This window comes from Hyaena hyaena, unplaced genomic scaffold, assembly GCF_003009895.1.
Source record: "Hyaena hyaena isolate Hyena2069 unplaced genomic scaffold, ASM300989v1 scaffold_528, whole genome shotgun sequence".
Classification (NCBI taxonomy): Eukaryota; Metazoa; Chordata; class Mammalia; order Carnivora; family Hyaenidae; genus Hyaena; species Hyaena hyaena.
In genome coordinates this window covers 285,674-305,594 of record NW_024081158.1, presented here as the reverse complement: position 1 = coordinate 305,594, position 19,921 = coordinate 285,674, and the positions used below count along the sequence as shown (strand labels likewise).

General features: G+C 39.1%; 1 protein-coding gene across 2 annotated transcripts in view; it reads left to right on the top strand.

Moving 5' to 3' along the window:
• The window catches only part of CDK6 (cyclin dependent kinase 6), a 259,745-nt gene that overhangs the window by 227,845 nt on the left and 11,979 nt on the right, over positions 1-19,921 (top strand). For both annotated transcript variants that reach the window (XM_039255424.1, XM_039255425.1), the window contains exons 6-7: positions 11,730-11,780; positions 17,601-17,736. In XM_039255424.1, the coding sequence (XP_039111355.1) occupies positions 11,730-11,780; positions 17,601-17,736 (187 nt within the window). The remainder of the gene's footprint in view (positions 1-11,729; positions 11,781-17,600; positions 17,737-19,921) is intronic.

Sequence of the window (19,921 nt, the reverse complement as noted above, 5' to 3'; positions counted from 1 at the left end):
AATTTCCTTTTCTGCAACCTCTTGCTCTAGGTTTCCTGATTAGGGTAACCAACCACCCCATTTGCCTGGGACAGAGAAACTTCCTGGGATACAGGATTTTCAGTGCTAACACTAAGGCCATTGTGGGTAAAGTGCGCTGGTTGGTCACCTTGTCCCTGGGGTGCTCTACCTAAATGGCCAAATATTAAGGAGCATGGGCGCTAAGTCTCTCATTCATGAACCAGCTAGCTCCCTATTACAGCTTTTCTTTCTCTCCTAAGAAGGCACAGTATAAAGAAAGGCTGGGACTGTAGACAGATGATTTTATGATGGGATCTAATGAGTTTCAAGTTTGGTTGAAGAAGGTATCTAGTTCACAATTCTGCAGAGTGAAGGTAATTGATAAGCCCCGAGCCCAATTAATAATAAGAATCCTGACTAATCTGTGCACCGATTCATCCAGGTGTCATTGTAATCTCTGATCATTTTTCTATGTTTCCACACACTACCATCGCCCTTGCCCCAAATGATCTTCCAACATGTTATCATTAAAGCTTCTCAATACCATGCCCAACATAAAATACAGTTGAATATTACAGCTACAGTTTCCATACAGGAGAAAGATCCGTGCTCTGGGTTTATATGACAGACAGAAGACCGCTTTCCGGAGGGCGCTGAACCTGAGATGTCTGGCTGTTAATGAAGCTTTATTGCCTATGAGAAGCGAGGTGCTTCCAGTACAGGTCACAGGTCACACAGACTACCTCCAGTTTCCTTGTAATTAGTAATACTGATATAAATACTTCACTTTGTGAGCTACCTCTTCTTAGATTTGACTCCGATTTCTTTTTCCTATGCTAAAATTTTCTTTCAAATGCAAAGTTATGTAGTAGGTGGTCAGACATCAGAGCAAGAGTGAGGACAAAAATGTAATAACACAACTAGGAACCCAGCAACTAGGAACCAAGCCTGTGGAAAGGGCTCTACTTGGGACCATTTCTTCCCTGCCTTAAGAACTCCCCTGAGCAGTATGACGGGAGAGCATCTAGAGATAAGGGAGGCACTGGGAGAGTAATGAACACATAATTTGGCAAGAAGACTTACCAAATAAAGTATATAAAATGAGTACTTGGATCCTAGATATGGAATGAGACAAATCACGTTTGTTGTTCCTATTGGAAAAGAACATGCCCAGCTTTCTAATTTAAAAAATAAAAAACTTTTTTAATGTTTTATTTATTTTTGAGAGAGAGAAAGACAGCATGAATAAGGGAGAGTCAGAGAGAAAGGGAGACACAGAATCCGAAGAGAGGCTCCAGGCTCTGAGCTAGCTGTCAGCACAGAGCCCAATGCGGGGCTTGAACCCATGAACCCCGAGTCATGAGATCATGACCTGAGCCAGAGTCTGATACTCAACTGACTGAGCCACCCAGGTGTGCGTTGTCTCCCCTCCCCCCCAAGCTTTCTAATTTTAAAGGTTGGAAGGATATTGTATTTAGTAACATGAGGAAGGAAGTGTATGGACTGAACATTTGTGTCTTAGCACCAAACTCAGATGTTGAAGTCCTAGCCTCCAATTTTGATGTTATATGGACATGGGGCCTTTGGAATTATTCAGGTTTAGATGAAATCAGGAGGGTGGGTCCCATATAATGGCATTAGTGCCCTTATAAGAGAGACCCAAGGGAGCTTGCTCTCTTTCCATCATGTGAGCACACGGCAAGCAAGTGGCTGTCTATAAGCTGGGGAGAGAGTGCTCACCAGACACCTTTGTCTAGGACTTGCAGCCTCCAGAACTATGGGAAATACAGTATTTCTGTTCTCTAAGCCACCCAGCCCTTGGTGTTCTGTTATGGCGGCCCAAGCTGACTGAGACAAGAGAAGATAGCACTGGAAGAACAGAAGGGCAATTCTTTAATTAAATAAGTATTTAAGAGCAATAATTATTTCTGGCAAACAGTAGATACTTAATACTTACTGAAGTACTTAGAAATGATTTTTTTTTATTTTCATGACCACTTAGGCTTCTTGAGTCATATATAAAATTGACTAAGTCAGTAAATGTATTAATTTGTAAGTTTCGTAATGTTTCAGAAGTCTGAAGTGGTTTGGTGGGGTCTGGTTTAATTTTAATTCTCAATTTTGAAATGAAAAATGGTGGGGTTTTCCTCTCTGCCTCTCATGCACGTGCTCTCTCTCTCTGTCTTTCTCTCTCAAGGAAGTTACTCATACATAGTCCAGTAAAATATGAACCCTCTGTGGAGAAATATATTATTCATGCCTGGTAACAAGGAAAAATTAATTCAGCTATTTGTTTGTAAGGAAATGACCAGACTCTGAATCCCTTACTATGGCCAGATAGTGCAGCACACTCTCTAGTTGTGTTCATCTGGTCTTTCCTGTGATTGGTGCCTCCCCTTTCCTTGACAGAGTTTTTTTTTCCTATCTGTCTCCATCTCAGTGATAGGACTTCATCTCAGATTCTTCTTTTTGTCCTTGTCCTTGACTTATATTACTTGGGGTTTTAATTTTTTTTTCCTTCCTTGTTCTTTGCCACCAGCCTCCCTTCCTTTCTTGGCTGGTTTCCATACAGAGTGTCTTTCCCCTCCACACCCTCTTTAATCCTTCACTCTATTTGGCCTTTGCTACATTTCTCATCCCTTCTCTTTCTTTGTCTTCCAAAGAGCCCATCCCTGACCTGAATACCTGGGTGAAGTAAAGCACCTGAGGGCAAAGTTCCTATCCAGCATGCCTCTTGCTGTTTCTTGGGTGGTTTGGGTGTGATTTGAGATGTAGGAGACCAATGGTCAACTAGCCCCCATTTTTTTTTTATAGTTTTTTTTTTTATTTATTTTTTTAATGTTTTTATTTATTTCTAGGAGAGAGAGAGAGACAGCATGAGCAGGGGAGGGTCAGAGAGAGAGGGAGTCACAGACTGAAACAGGCTCCAGGCTCTGAGCTGGCAGTCAGCACAGAGCCCGACGCGGGGCTCGAACCCACGAACCGCGAGATCATGACCTAAGCGAAAGTCGGACGCTTAACCGACTAAGCCACCCAGGCGCCCCGTCTAGCCCCCATTTTTAATATCCATTATTTGCAGGATGGTACAATCTGGTAACACAGATCAGTTAAAGCATAAACAGATAGAAAAATATAAATCAAATTGGTTTTGGCTGTAAATGCATATGCATCTATTTATATATATGTGTGTGTGTATCAGTGCAAATAGCAAATACACATGCTCACACTTGAATTTCCCAGAGATGAAGCAAGGATATGAATTTGGAGATGAGAAGAACTGAAGTTGATGGGAAGAAGGAAGAGAAGGCCTTCTCAGTGCAGGGAACAGTAACCATTCCTGTGTGTTAAATGAGTGCCAGTCATGGACAGAGTGGGCAGTAAACTATGTGCCCTGGATACAGAAGCAAGTAAGGGTTGGCCCTTTCTGCAGAGAGCTTCCAGTTTGGCTGGAGAGACCAACAAGTAACTAAGTAATAGAAGTGGGTTAGCAGAAGACGGTGAGGTGGGCAGATTGCATACATGCAGTACTATATTGCAAGTAACAGTGTTGGGGTTTTTTCCTTCTGATTTTAAAGTTATTAGGGTAAAATGCTGAGTAAAGAATAATAGAAAAATGCAGAAAACAGACAAATCACCCATAATCTTGCCATCCAGAGGAAAGCAAAAGATACTAGTTTTGTAAAAATGCCTTTTTTGTACAAAGACTTTTTTGGATTATTTAGTTCTAATCTGATAAATCAAATGTTTGGGGAAATCCAGATCTTCTTAGTAGGTTATTCAGAACTTCCAGAGCACATGTCTCCAAATGGGTACTTGATTGAATATATGGTAAAATAAATGTTTGTCACTGTATTCTAATACCATTTGCATTGTTTTATATATTTAGGCCTAAATCATTTTTTTTACTGTCCTTCTGCATCTGTAATGTTTGCTTGGAAATATAATTTCTTAACTATTTTTTTAAAACCGCTTTATTGACATAAAATTAAAATACTGTACAGTTCACCAATATAAATTGTATAATTCAATGGATTTTAGTTTAGTATATCCACAGAGTTGGGCAACCATCACCACAGCCAATTTTAGAACATTTTTATCAATCCAGAAAGAAACGCTATACCCATTAGCAGGCACTCCTCATTCTTCCCCAAGCCCCTCAAACTTAAAGAGCCATTAATCTACTTTCTGACTCTCTAGATTTGCCTCTTCTATATAAATGGAATCATAGAATAAATACATGGTCTTTTGTGACTGCCTGCTTTTACTTAGCATGATGTTTTCAGGGGTCATTCATGTTGTAGAAGTGCTTCATTCTTTTTTATGACTGAATGATACTCCATTGTATGGCTCTCAGACATTCTGTTATCCCATTGTCGGTTGGTGAACATTTGGGTTGTTTCCACTTTGGGCTGTTATGAATAATGCTGCTGCTGTGTGCATTCATGTACAAGTGTCTGTGTGCACATATGTTTAGGTATGCTAAACTATCATTTGCAGGTTTTTCATTCTCAGACTTCAAAGCATTGTTTTAAGCATTATTTTATATTGTAAAGGAACATACTTAAAACTAATTATTACCTTCCAATCTTCTTCTCCCCACCCTTCTCATTAAGCTTGGTTTAAATACTGGAAACTTAAAACCACACCACTTCTCCCAAGTCTTGTTGAGTCTTTTTTTTACCAACTTTGGATCACATTCCCTTAACTGTCTCTGTGGCCTTTCCCATTGGCTTGTCCACCTATTTTAGGTCCTTGAAATCTCTTTCATGCACTGACCTCCTCACTGGCCTCCCTACTCTGTCTCGGTCCCCTCCGAGTGACTCAGTAAATCTCTGCCATATTAATCTTTATAAAACACGGCTTCTGTTTCCTGCTCATTGGAGTCAGACAGACCAACTTAGCCACTTACTGAATAGAGTTGTCTTGGATAAGTTTCTTCTTTAGGTCTCATCTGTAAAAGGCAGTTAATCAGAATCCCCCCCAACATTCTAGTAAAGATTAAATGATTGCTTTAAACTTTTGTCTCCCACCAATAAAATGAGATAAATATCTTTATTTCATGATCCTGCATTTGTATCTCTTGTTTTCCGTAGAGTCAAGGATCATTATGGTAGTATGTAATATATATATTTATCTTACAAATATTATAAATTTATATTGTAATATATTAATATCAAAATGTGTATATAAGTATATGTATAGTATATATTAAGACCATATATATGATTTATATTTATTTATTTTTTATATCTTATTTATATTGAATATATTTTTAGGGGGAAGGGCTCTTTCCCAGCAGCTAATGCAGCACTGTGTGCTTAGTGGGTGATCACTCAATTTGTGTTTACAAATAAATCAATTAATTGTTTTCCTACTTAATGTGGTTATTTGAATAGGTGATAATTGTAAAGTGAAAGTTAACATTTTTAGCTGAACAGATAATAGCTCTATCTAAAACTGAGCATGGGAGCAAGTATAAAACAGTAGGAAATATTTTCAAAAGGTCATTTTATGAACATGGAAAATTGCTACTAAACAAGAAAGATAGCAGTTAAAGCGTAGCTGCAGGTCAAAGGCAGGTTACAGAGGTGTTCTATAGGGTGATCCATGACTTCCTCATCTTTTAGTACAATGAACATATTATAACCAAACGTAAACCTTTCACCTTCCTTTATGCATGAATCATTTCCTTTCAGTAGCAGACATATCTGCATACACGTCTCATCTGCTAGAAAATATACCCTACTTCTAAATGTTGTCCACTGTTTACTGAGCTTATGAATAATATTTATATGTTCTTTTTAGTTGTTTGTTTAAAAAGGCATGTAATCTGAAATGTGGTACCCTTTGTAATTTGACCCAAGGAAATTTACTTCATGGTTAAAAGATATGGTGGGTGAGCTTGTTGCCAAAACTACATGCAGAGGAAGAAATGATATTGCCAATTCAAAATTTATCAAACTTTATCTGAAAATTTGACATTCTTTCTTTCTTTCCTTGATTATGAAGGTGTAAAAGTTGTAAGAGACTTAGAGAATAGTGACCCCGGCAGAAGAACTACTAAGCTTTAATATGATTTGGGCATCCACGAGGTGGTGACAAATGTCCCCTTCCTTTCTTGTTCACTATGTGAAATACTTTCTCATCTGTGTATGATAGTGGCCAGGGAGCAAGAGTACTAGCTACCATGTATGAGTGTGAGAAAGTATGTGTGTGTTTACTTGCCATTTATTGTAGGTCTGCTATAAACTGGACGTTTCGCAGAGAAAACAAATAAGATTCAAAGAGGCTAAGTGACTTTCCTAGGGTCATTCAGAGAGAAATGGTTGAGTAGGGATTCACACCCAGGATAGTCCCTCATCAAAGTCCATGCCCATTCCCCAATCCTGAAAAATCAACATGTTGGGGGATGAGGACTGAAGGTGGTGTGCATTAAAGCTAAAACTCACAAATTCAAAAACGCTTTGGGAAAAATTCTTGCTAAAGAAAACCCCAAGAACCATTCTTGTTTTGAAATGACAGTGCCTATGGTCATATGAGAAGAAAATTGACTTTGCTGTGGTTTGAAATGAATGCAATATGCCATTATATTTGGCAATAATCGCCTTTTAGTTAGAAAAAATGCTTATATGTATAAATTAAAATTTTTTTCAGAAAGAGATTATCTTATCAGCATTAACTTTTATCAAGTATAATAGTGAAGGAAGATATCTGAAGAGAATACTTGGAAATAACCTAAAATTCTCTTTCATCAAAACATAGTGATGTTCAGTTTCAGATATTTCCCCCATAAATATTATTTATTTTGTCAAATAAATTGGCCTCAAAGGGTAGAATGGCAAGGTCTTCCAGTAGAGTCGTCCATAGTTTAGGTGGGAATTTGAAACTTAAAAAAAGGTTGAGGGTCATGAGAGACAGAAGGAGGTTTATGCAAAAGAATGTGAATAGTCCCAGCAAGTTGAGCGTGGAGAAAATCTTCTGAGGAAAAGGGAACATGATAGGCCAAGTGAAGGGAAAAGAAATATATACAATTAGAAATGGATTCATGAAATGTAGATGCAACAAAGGTCTTTAATAGATAATGTTTGTGAGCCACTACCCAAACCCTTGCTTAAACTACTGAGAAGTCATCTGAAGCAACTAATCAGTTATAGTTTATGATATATTAAAGTGCATAAAACTTACTGACCTTAAGTAATGTCTTGTATAATAAAAGGATTTTTAAATATATTAATCCAGTAAAACAATTGCATAGTTTTATTTGGGAATATTCTTGGTAGGTATAGTCTTTCCATTTTACTAGTTAACCCCCCAAAATACGTGTAAGTAACGAAGTGTTTTAAAAAATATAACACCAAGCTTCAGATTTATTGCTTTCAGTAGAATATCTCTTCTGTTAATTTTACTTAAGTAATTAGTGTAAAAGAATGTCACCTAGGAGGCTTCTGGGATAGCTTCGTGGATCCTCTGCCTACAGTGACTCAAAAAAAAAAAAAGCATGACTTTTTAATTTTTAAGAGCCTCTGTCCCATGATATTTAATAGAATATTCCCCTTCCATCTTCAATCTTCAAGAAGGGCCTATATAAATATACCCTGGGACTTCCAGAAGAGGTAGACTTTTAAGCACTATGTAGAACAGAGTTCAGAGTTATTTTGGACCTCCTCACATTGTCTGGTTACCTCTAGCTCAGTCTCAGTGTTTTAGTCTTTCTGTGTCTTATTCTCCCTCATTTTAGTCCTTCAGCCCTCTACTTCCTTCCAGCTCAGCCCTATGTCATGGTAATAAAGAACTAGCCAAGTTTGACTCATGTATGTGTTCTTTTAGCTGAATCATTCCTACAATTATAAAAATTATTCAAGGCCGTATAATTAAACTCTCCCTCACCACTAAACCAAAGAATATAGTCAAAGATTATGTCCATAATGGTCCATGTAATGACATAAATTATATTTAACTTAGTTTATCTGAGGAAGGAAGAAATAGTCGGAGTAACCTCAGTGAAAATACAGTCCTTCATACCTGATGCACACAGGTCAGAGACCTGATACAGCCAAGACTTTTGATTATAAAGCCTTATTTAAAGACAGATTGTATCATATAATGTCCTTTGGATGATCTTATTCTTGCATTTCCATACTCCACTGTAGCACCCCCAAGAATTCATCATGATGGAAGGTTTCATCTTTCCTCTAAATCCACCACAACTCTCCATGCTCCTGATGAACTTATTACCATCCTGTTCATACAAACTTGAGAATTTTTAGCCAGAAAATGAATGGATGGTTCTAAGAGTTTGATCACATTCATGACCAACCTTTTGGTCAACTAAGAGTACCAGTACCAAATAGGCCTGTTACCCCACTTCATGTGACTCATTTCCATTATCTTATGCCTTTGTTTTTACATCCAGAGACCTATCTTACAGGAGATAATTGCATGCAGTCAGGATTTAGTTGTTCTGTATAACTCAAGCTAATCCATATCTCTTATAAGGCCAAATTAATAAACCAGAATCACATGCCAGGTCTTTCTGTGTGGCAAAAGTCATTTTGGGCTGTACACTGAATTGTTGCTTCTGAGTTTCTAGTACTCCCCATAGCAGGTCACAGAAGATTGGTTATGATTCAGACCTTCTGCTTGTTGCACTCATTAAAGGATGCCAAACCTGAACCAGTTCTAACTGTGCTGTAAAGCACATTTCATTTTGTGGGCCAAGTCCAGCCAATAGAGATAAAACTTTAGGCTCTCACAGTATGGTTGACTATATGACTTGAAAGCCCTCTGCTAAAACATGTAGCAAATTAAGATAAAACATAGCAAACATTTGCTTAACTGCACTGGGGAACTAGCAAAAATATTAAAATATTGCCCAGGGAGAAAAAAGGGAGTTGAAAACCAAACCAGTAAGGGCATAAGCCACCGCTACCCCTGAGCTTCAGAGTTGGGTCTCGGTACCCATCCCAGGAAAAAGATGCTCTTCTTTTGCCTGGGAACAACATCCATTTAAGTTAGTCTGCTTTGTTTGTTTCCCAATAGCCATGGCCAGTTGATTTTAAACTACCATGATCCTCAAACAGTTTCACCCTTGCTTCTGTGGATACCAGTCTTCTTCAGGAAGGGTGAGGGGCTTGGCACGTTTACAAAGCTGCTTAACCAGCTTATCAGATTAAACACATGCTCTCTGTTCCCTCTGGCCCTACTCACCTGGCATGCCCATCACTCGAGCCATGTGAGATACCTGCTAAACAAAGAGGGATCGTCATTTGTGTTGTCCAAACCTTGTAATGCTAGTTATACTTAGTTTTGTAGTTTCATGCTTTAATATTAAAGAAGCAGATGAGTGTGAAAAGAAGGAGCAGTGTAGTTTCTGTGAAACCCAAGTTCTGTGCTTTGCAAAGGAAAAAAATAATGTACCAATTAAAATGTGAGCAAAACAGCTGTAAAAGACTGCGCTGGAGGAAAAATATAAAAATCTAGATGGGCCTAACACTGTATGTTAACTATACTGGAATTAAAAGTAAAAACTTAATTTATAAAATCTAGAAGGGCCATCAGACAGTAAGTTTATGGAAAGAACAGAGAACCTCAGTCAGTCTCAGTCCGGTTAATTGCTTTGTTCCTTGTTTAAGCAGGACAAGAATTTAAAGACACGTGGACACTCGCAAAGCAGTATGGGTACAGAATCCTGCAGACACCTGCTTGTGAGACACCAGGTTCTCTATAAAGCGCCCTTCACGCATTCTCTGCTATTTCACTCCACAGCCTCAGCTAAAGGGACAGTCTATGAGTGCAGAGAACATTAGTAAAAAAATAAATGTATTACAATATAATAATGAAGCAGATAGGTTTTGGGGCAAGCCACACCTATTTTGAATTTTAAGACTGAATTTTGCTATTTGTCCTTAGGTAAGTCGTGAAACATATCCAATCCTATTAGCTTAACAGACAATAGAGATAATACTACTACTACTACCTTGCTCCTGAAACTTTTGTGAGAATTAAATGAGATCATGTTTGGGGAGGAGTGCATGGCACTATGTCAGATTTCAACATTAGTGTTCTAGAAATAACAGCGGTTAAGATTCCATTGTTTAGCTTTTCTAAAACTTGCTCTTTGAAGACCTGTCTGGTTGGCTTTCAAAAGCCGTCTCTGGTTCTTTCTGAATTGGCTGCATTAGTGATGTGCAAGTTGCCTATGTTAGTTTGCTATGGCTGCCATAACAAAATACCAAAGACTGCGTGACTTAAACAACATAATATTTTCCCACATTTCTGGAGGCTAGAAGTCCAAGATCAAGGTGTCAGCAGATTTGGTTTCTTCCGAGGCCTGTCTCCTTGACGTGCCTTCCTGCTGGGTCCTCACATAATCATTCCTCTGTGTGCACGCATACCCCTGCTGTCTCTGTGTCCAAATTTCCTCTTTTTATAAGGACACTAGTCAGATTGGATTAGGGCTCACCCTAATGGCCTCATTTTAACTTAATCACCTATTTAAAGACTCTATCTCCAAATACAGTCGGTTCTCAGACTAGGGGTTGGGCTTGAGCATGAATTTTGGAGGGGATACAATTCGGCCATAACATTGCCACAAATAAAGTATTTTCCACTGCATTTTCAAATAACCCTTTTAAAGAATAAGAGCCTGAAAAAAATAAAAAGAATAAGAACCTAAATAATAAGTATGGTTGAGGGATTTTAAGATAGAGTCTAGCCACTGAAATGCTATAACCTAGCAGGATTTTCTATATATGACCTATATAACAAGTTTACTTATTATGCCTAGAAAATATTTAAAAGGTTTAAGGCTTTATAAAATAATATACAATATTTATATGTATAGTTTATATATAACATTTGTAAAATATGGTCTCTGGTAATAGGCTACAAATAGTTTATAAAGCACATGGTTGAAAAATATCTGTTAGTCATTGAGCAAGGGGTTAGGAAAACATTTACGTGTGTACCATAGGAATATATTAAATGAAATACTTATTAACTGAGCACCTGTTCAAGTAAGATCACTAGGCCAAAGATTAGGGACAAACCAGAGAAGTACTTGCCCTTGAGGGGTATTGATCTACTTGGGAAAATTCCAGAAATGTCACCAATGAGCTCATTTAATTGCCAGTTAAATGCTCAGTGTAGACACTGAGGCCTGTGTGTTCACAATCACCTCTGAAGCCAAGAGTGATGGCTTCCATACGGTTGTGAGAAAGGAAAGTGAAAATCCGAAAAATAGGTCCAGAGGTGTCTCACCATCGGAACAAATGGAAAGAGAGAGACTCCTGAGGAAGTACTGTATAGCAGCGAAGTGAGGAAAGGGTGCTCAGAAAAACATCTGACCAAGAACAGTTTCAAAGAAGCCCACCTCCTCAGTTCAGACTAGGACAGAGATGTGTTCCACCCTATGAAGAAGTTAAGTAGGATTTTGAAACTGAGGACTGTATATGCTGGTTGCATATACATATTTTTGGAATGAGTACAAATAGGATACCCATGATTAGAAAACATGGGAGGCAGGTACCAGCAGGCACTTATGAGAGATCCTTACCATGAAGTGAAATGCAAGAAAAACCTTCATTTACCAAAGGAAAGAGGTCTCACTTCTTTACTTCATCCTCACCCTTAAAGAATATTTTGCTTCCTGTAAACTATGGTAATGACCAATATGATTGAAATGTAACTTGAGAAAATCCCTTGTTTAATGTGTATCTTTATTCTTCTAGGCCTCTTTTTCGTGGAAGTTCAGATGTTGATCAACTTGGAAAAATCTTGGAGTAAGTATTAACTCTAATTTTACATTAGCGTCTGTAGCATTAAAACATTTACAGTGCCTTTCATATAAAATGATTATCTCTTGTCTTTCCTACCCCCAAGCTGCTGCCTCAGACAGTGTTACTATTTGTGTGGTGAGTGGGGACATGGCCGACATGCTGTTTTATGCAGAGCCCATCATGACGTGTGGCCTGTCTGGGCTCCGCTCTGGAAGCTTGTATGTTGCTCGTGTGGATCTTTTCGCTAATCCTCCTTCTACACTTGGCTGAGCTCCAGTTCTTTAGTTCAGATGTGTTGTCTGTTTGGGGCCGTTTCAGATGCATCCACTGTCAGAGGTGGGGCGCTTGGAAGCCTGGTAACCCATTCTTGCTCACCAGGCTTCCTGTCTGCGTTGAGTATTCTTTTGTTATCCAGACTGGTTTTGCATTGTTTTGTTTTCCTGGGCAAAAGATGGTATGCTAGCAACCCATTTTTCTTTGGAGCACCGAAATAGAAAATGAGAATCCTAGATTCTAACCCTATATCTGTTGCTAAATAACTATGCAATCTTCAGAAAGTCCTTTAAAATGCCCCATAAAGTGTTTACACAGTGCCTGGTACATAGTGAATGCTTTAAAAATGGTAGCTATTATTATAATTCATCATTAATTGTTTAACCTTTTTGTTCCTTAATTTCTTCACCTTAGTAATGAAACTTTGGACGCAAATTCTAAGAACGTTTCTTGTGCTTCACATTCTTTGGTTCTAATTGTCTGTTACTTGGCTTGTTGATGATTTGCACAGTTCCATTCATGTCTACATGTTTGTGCATGTGGGGGTATGTATGCTTTCATGTTTCTAGAATATTAAGAAGGGGCTTTTCCTCTCACAAACCATGGACTATGGCATCCTTTTGCGATATGTGCTTTTGCCAAGCGCCTATCAGAATTGGAGGGAAGTAGGGCATCCTGGTGGCTCAGTCAGTTAAGCATCCAACTCTTGATTTCAGCTCAGGTCATGATCTCACTGTTTATGAGGTCAAGCCCTGTATTGGGCTCTGCGTTGACAGTGCAGAGCCTGCTTGGGATTCTCTCTTCCCCTCTCTCTCTCTGCCTCTTTCTCTCTCTCTCTCTCTCTCAAAAATAAATAAATAAACTTTTAAAAAAAGGAATTGGGGAGAGTAAGAAAAAAATGGGAATTCTAGAACCAAAAATAGCCCTGATCGTTGGTCTATAACGTTTTATAGGAATCCCAGTGATTTTTATGATATTTTCAGTCCATCCATAAAACTGATGAAAAGTATCCCTAAAGAATTATATTTTAACACTGTCTGCTCAAGCATGACTGCTTAAAACAGTTGAATAAAACTGGAACTTGAGTTTCTTCTTTTATTTATTTATTTTTTTAAATGTTTTATTTATTTCTAGGAGAGAGAGGGAGAGAGACAGCGTGAGCAGGGGAGGGTCAGAGAGAGAGGGAGTCACAGACTGAAACAGGCTCCAGGCTCTGAGCTGGCAGTCAGCACAGAGCCCGACGCGGGGCCCGAACCCACGAACTGCGAGATCATGACCCAAGCGAAAGTCGGACGCTTAACCGACTAAGCCACCCAGGCGCCCCGAGTTTCTTCTTTTATTGACTAGAAAGCTTCATGAGGCTTCCATTAGTGCTGTTGCCACTGCTAAATCGGAGCCCAGTGGCTTTAAGGCCTGAAAAATATTTGCTGATTTCATTGCCTGGGGCTTCCCAGGTCAAGGGAAGCTGCCAAGACTCCCACTCCTCCTCTTCCTCCCTCTCCCACCCCTCCACCTCCTACCTCTACTACAGCGTAAACAGTGGCTATTACTGTCACCCCATAAGGTGGACAGATTCAGGACAAAACTCATGTTCTCTACCCTTCCCCAGAACGGTTGAATATATTTTGTGTGCAGTGCGGTGCAAACTTGAAGCAGGAACTATGAAAGTCAGACCTACCAGTGACTCTCTTAAAAGGAAAAATGATCATGACCAAAGCCAGCTTGCCAGACATTGAAACCTGTCACCACCTTTCCCTTACTGACACCACTTAGGTGCTCTGTCAAGCCCTGGGGTCTGCAAACTTGTTAGCACTCTTAGTGCCCCTTAGTATCTGAAGCCACTGAGACAGACCCAAAAGAACCTTTGACAGCCATGTCTGACTTGCTTCCAAGGGAAACCCTAGGTTGCCAGCAAAAAAGAAGCCATAAAGTTCTATATGTATTGTGCCTTCAGATTTTACTTCTTGGCTTCTGGCGTTGTTTCGCTGAAATTATGTTCTGTTTACTCTGCGTTTGTTACTTTGGCGTAAAGAAAAGGGACAATGCTGCACCCTAGTGTCATTTCTAAAGTACTTGAAAAATGATTTCTGTTCCCACTGCCATTTATAGGTTTTGTGCTCTGTCAGTCTTTCCAGTACAAATGTCAACTTTTAAGGCATATATTCAGCTGTCCAAATACTGAAACTTGATGCAAGCACTTGTTAATGGACCTATCAGAATTTCACAACACTCATATATGGGCCATAAAAGTTCATACTGGATATTAAACTGAAAAAAAATTTTTTTTGAGGCAAGCCACATTCACATTCTCTTAAGGGGAGAAATGTTTCTGCATTTAGAGAGATTTATACTTTCAAAGAACAGCAAGTACTTTGAAAGTGAAACTGAATGCTTTTAGCTCGTGACATTTTGGAGCATTTTTAGGAGCAGAGTCATAGTTAAATGGAAACAAAATACTGGATTTGGAATAAGGAGAATTGGGTTCACTCGAGCTCTGTGGCTGAACTCATTGTATGTGACTTTGGCAGCTGATTTCACTCCTCTCCTTAGTTTCCACATCTATAAAAAGGAAGTAATAGCTGACTTACATGTCTCAGGAGGTCGTTATGAGATCAGAGGAGGTGATAGGTTTAAAAATATTTTTGAAAGTTATTTATATAGGTAGCTATGTATATATACATATATAATTATACATCACATATACACATACATACAGAGACACTGTTTCTTTAAGGGCTTTTGGCATTCAGGTGCCCATATCACCAGATTTTTTTCAACATAAGTATATTCAAAGCTGCAAATAAAAAGATGTTAAATTATTTTAACTGTAAGTCAGTTACAGTTGACTTCTAGATGATTGTTGATGATATGCAAAAAATGATACACAAATGGCTAAAAAGCTGAAAATGAAAGGAAGAATGTTTTTAAAGTTTTTAATAATTATTCTTTTTTTTCTTCCTCTGCCTATTCCATTCTATCTAAACATACACATTTATATCCTTTAACAATCAATAGTGCTATCTTTTTTTCTCTTTCCTCTTATTCTAGATCCTGCTATTAAGCAAATTTGCATGTTGCCTAAGTTGTCATTTCCATTCATTTGTTCCGGTGAATATGTCCAAGAATCTGTCTTTACTTACCTCAACAACATGGCTTTCCCAGCATGTCCCACAGATAACAGGCATACAGTGTCTTTCCCCAGACACCCAGTAACAGGTGCAATTATAGTACGGGTGTTTGCTCATCCCAGGTGAGGTCTGTGACCTGGGCTCTGTTGAAGTAAGGGAAGGAGGAACAGAGCCTTACAGACAGCCTGTGACTTTCACCACCATGTCTTCCTGAAACCTGAAAATCCATTCAGGAGAACATACCTTAGGACCTTGGTCCCAGACCAGCACCATTTCTAACTGTAGTTAAAATAATTTGGTCAGGGGGCACCTGGCTGGCTCAGTTAGTAGAGCATGTGCCTCTTGATCACAGGGTTGTAAGTTTGAACCCACGTTGGGTATAGAGATTACTTAAAAATAAAATCTTAAAAAAAAAATAGTTTGGTCAATTTGAAAGCCATATGCTCTGTCCACTAAATTAAACATTTTAGTTTAGAGTTAATCACAGCCTTTAAGTGAGATGTAAGTTCTTGCGTCCCTTGTTTAAACCTACTTAGTATCTACACATAAACTTTAAATAATATCTCTATAGTGTATAAACCACTAACATTAATATTTCTGAAGAACCTCAAGTCACATATCAATAGGACTCAAGCAGTTCATATTTTTAGTGTGGTAGCAATGCATTGCCCACATATTTTAGATGAATAGCATTATTTTCCTCTCATGATAATTAATAATAATGGATATTGTATTGATATTGACAAGTACTGTTTATCGGGCACTGTGCTATGCACTTTATATAAATTATCATTGTAAATTATCATTTTTTCCTTTTATTTGTTTATTTTGAGAGAAAGAGCATGTGTGCTTGATCAGGGGAGAGACAGAGAGAGAGAATCCTAAGTAGCCCTCACACTTAATGCAAAGCCTTAACACGAGGCTCAGTCTCACAGCCGGGAGATCATGACCCGAGATGAAATCAAGACTTGGATGCTGAACCAACTGAACCACCCAAGTGTCCCTAAATTATTGACATTAAAAAAGAAAGAGGAAAAGGCAGACTGGGGCACCTGGGTAGCTTAGTCGGTTGGGCGTCCTACTTTCGCTTAGGTCATGATCTCGCAGTTCGTGGGTTCGAGCCCTGCGTCGGGCTCTGTGCTGACTGCCAGCTCAGAGCCTGCAGCCTATTTCAGAGTCTGTGTCTCCCTCTCTCTCTGACCCTCCCCTGCTCATGCTGTCTCTCTCTCTCTCTCTCCTAGAAATAAATAAAAATATTTTTTAAAAAAATTAAAAAAAAAAAAGAAAGAGACTGAGAAAGAAGCTAACTAATTTGTCCTTAGCTACCAATTAGTGGTAGGTGCAGAATTTGAACCTAGGTCTGCCTTTTCCAAAGCCTGTGCTATTTTTTTTTTTTAGGTTACTTTTTGTATTTGAGTGTAGTTGACACACAATGTCTGTGCTGTTTCTTTTCTTTTTTTTTTTTTTAATTTTTTTTTTAATTTTATTTATTTCTAGGAGAGAGAGAGACAGCGTGAGCAGGGGAGGGTCAGAGAGAGGGAGACACAGACTCTGAAACAGGCTCCAGACTCTGAGCTCGCAGTCAGCACAGAGCCCGACGCTCGGCTCGAACCTATGAACTGCGAGATCATGACCTAAGCGAAAGTCGGACGCTTAACCGACTAAGCCACCCAGGCGCCCCTGTCTGTGCTGTTTCTATGTCATTCGATCCTCTCTCCACATTTCTGATTTTGGAATGATTTTCAGAGAAAACATAAATGATAGTCTTTATTTATTGTTTACTCACTTTGGAATACCATAAAATTTATATGTAATATAAAATATATATAAGTAAATTAAATAATTAATTTGAAATTAAATTATAAAATAACATGTGCTTACTTTTTAACCCCTTTTTGGTCTGATTCTAATGTATATAATTACTGTTTGGGGAATTATTCTTTAACCAAAAGTGTAACCAAATTTATGTGTTGATCATGTTAGATGAGCATCATAAAGCATGTCAGTATGAGAGTGTTTGATCAGAACACAAAAAGCATTCTTGCGTGTAAAGAAAAATATTATGCTCTTATGAGCCTCCTTTGAACATATAGGTTCTAATCTGTCAGTTCATCAGGACTTACTGGTACTATGATATTTTCCATTTCTGCGTTATACCATATATTTGGTATCTGCTACCAGAGTAATCTCTTATTTCTTCCCAGTGAATTTTACAATTCTCTCATGATACCACCCTGTGACCACCATATTGCAATAGACCAGAAAGAGAGGCAAGTCCCACCAGTAATATAAGTAAGGGGCCCCTGGGCTCTGTGTCCCCCATACCTGCCTCTTAGATTTTACCATCGACTAGAATTTGGCAGGAAAACAGCTTCAGCATAGTAGCTAATGCTTATTATGTTCACATGTGGTTCTTTTGTAGTGTAATTGGACTCCCAGGAGAAGAAGACTGGCCCAGAGATGTTGCCCTTCCCAGACAGGCTTTTCACTCAAAATCTCCTCAACCAATTGAGAAGTTTGTAACAGATATTGATGAGCAAGGCAAAGACCTACTCCTGGTAAGTTCATGTGGTACAGAGTTGGTCAGCACTGGGCTGAGGAGAGACTTGCCCTGTCCGCTGAGTGGTCTGCTGGGTAGTAGGCACAGCATCAGTTGAGCATCATGTGCCACAACTACACAGGGCTGAGGCCACAACCTCTCTGCAGCTTTCATTTCCACACCTGCAGCAGCTGGTGGCTTTTGATTCTGGAATGTCTTCGTTTCCTATAGAAAGAGTCTGATCTATACACTTTCAGTCTGCCATCTTTAAATGCATTTGAATGCAGCTTTTGAAGCCTCTCCATCCATCTAGACATATGCTTCCGATAAGTATTGAATGTGCCATGAACGTATAAAATACCTCATTGAAAAGGAGGACTCACGTTTGGCTTAAGATTCAGACTTGTAATATTTGGCCTTGTATACAATTCCCTAACGTGGAGGACAGAAAATCAGGTAGGGAGTATACCTATTCAGCTACTCTTGGTACTGAAAACCCAGTGAGTAATGAGTGTATCCTTTACTTACTGAATAATAACCTATGATATCTACCCAAGAGAGTGCTCCCATTCTGTCATTGTATTCTAAATTTCAAATAATAGACCTAAGAGTCTATAGGTCTTAGTAGAAATGTTATACTTTAACTCTGTGCAGACACAGCCATTGATTGGCATGTTTGCAGAGCCACGGATTTTCCCAGTGAAAGCCCTAACTCCCATCTTCGGCTGATGGGGACTCATTTTCTGACCCTTACACTAAGATTTCCTCCACTGCCACATTATAGAGAAGGACAGCTATATTCCCTCCCCACTGTTTGTTTCTAAGACATTCCGTAAGAAGTTTGGCCCATGTCCTTTGAAACAAACTCTTATTAGAAGGGAGAATATTCTCTTATGCAAAAGCTTACTCTACACACTTGCTGGCTCAACTACTATTTAGGAAAATTTTTCCTTGGTTTCAAGTAACAGACAAGTACTTGCATTACCTTAAGAAAAAGAGGTTTGATGGAATGTTTCATGTGGCCTGGAAGTGAAAAGCCATCCAGAGTGTAAATGCTCTCCCAGTCCTGCTAAGAACATCACTTGCTCGTAACAACTCTGCTTTTCTCTGTCCTGTAGGCATTTTCTCCTCTTCATCGTTTCTTTTCAGTAGTGCTCTCTACTCCCCTTAACTTAGGCTGGCCCCCGGCTATCAAATTTTGGCTAACTCCTAGATCCTTTCAGCTCTTACCCCCCACTAGTAACATTTGCTTGTTAGTATTTCCTGCATCAGACTCCTAAAAGGAAGAATGTGGCTGACACGCCTCACCTTTTTGCCAAGCCATGATATATATGGGTTGCTGCCTCGGGCCAGCATTCCTGGTCAAATCAGCTGTGCTGGGAGGAAGGTAGAGGTGATGTGTTATAAAATGGCCACCATAGGCTTCCCTTTTCAGCAAGAACTCTGAATGAAATGCTCCTCTTAGAAGAAGACTCTGGACAGGCAGTCACAAGGATAAACAACTTTAGTAGTAGAGTATATCCCACTCCTTCAGCTACTGGGACATCCAAAGACAACTCAGAGTATCTCCCAACATCATTAGGAATCACCAAGAGGAACTTAAAATGTGAAGCTAGCAGACAGTGCCACATGCTTGCTCGTTCAGTGTCTCCCCTGGTGGTGCTGGCGTTCAAAGTCAGACCACACACTAGTGCTGTACTCAAGAAGTAGCAGGAGACAAGAAAAAGGAACAAAGAAACTACCAAAGAGAGAAGGAAGAGAGTGAACAAGGAGTGTCATCAGAGATTAGAAAGAGCAAAGGAGAGGAATAAGAAGCAGATCCAGTGACCTCAGGACTAGAAGAAACTTAAGGACAAAACATAATAATCTGTGGGCATTCAGGGAAAGGATAGCCCAAGACCTCACAGCCTAGAACCCCTGAATCTCTCACTGTTTCATGCTAAAGGGACAGAAGGTGAAACTATTATAATGCAGAAGAAAGCAGGCTGTTTGGTACCAGATAGGCGGCTGAGATCTCGGCAGGACTTGTTGCCTCTTTTGAAGATTATATACTAAGGAAGAGAAGCGAAGGGTATTTTAGGAAGTTGTTTTATTTAAGAAACTACATTTAAAAGTTTATCACTATAAGAGTTGTCCTTTGTTTTATCTGAAATAAAGGCTGACTATATAATGCTTAGCCATGTATGGATGGATATATGCATTTA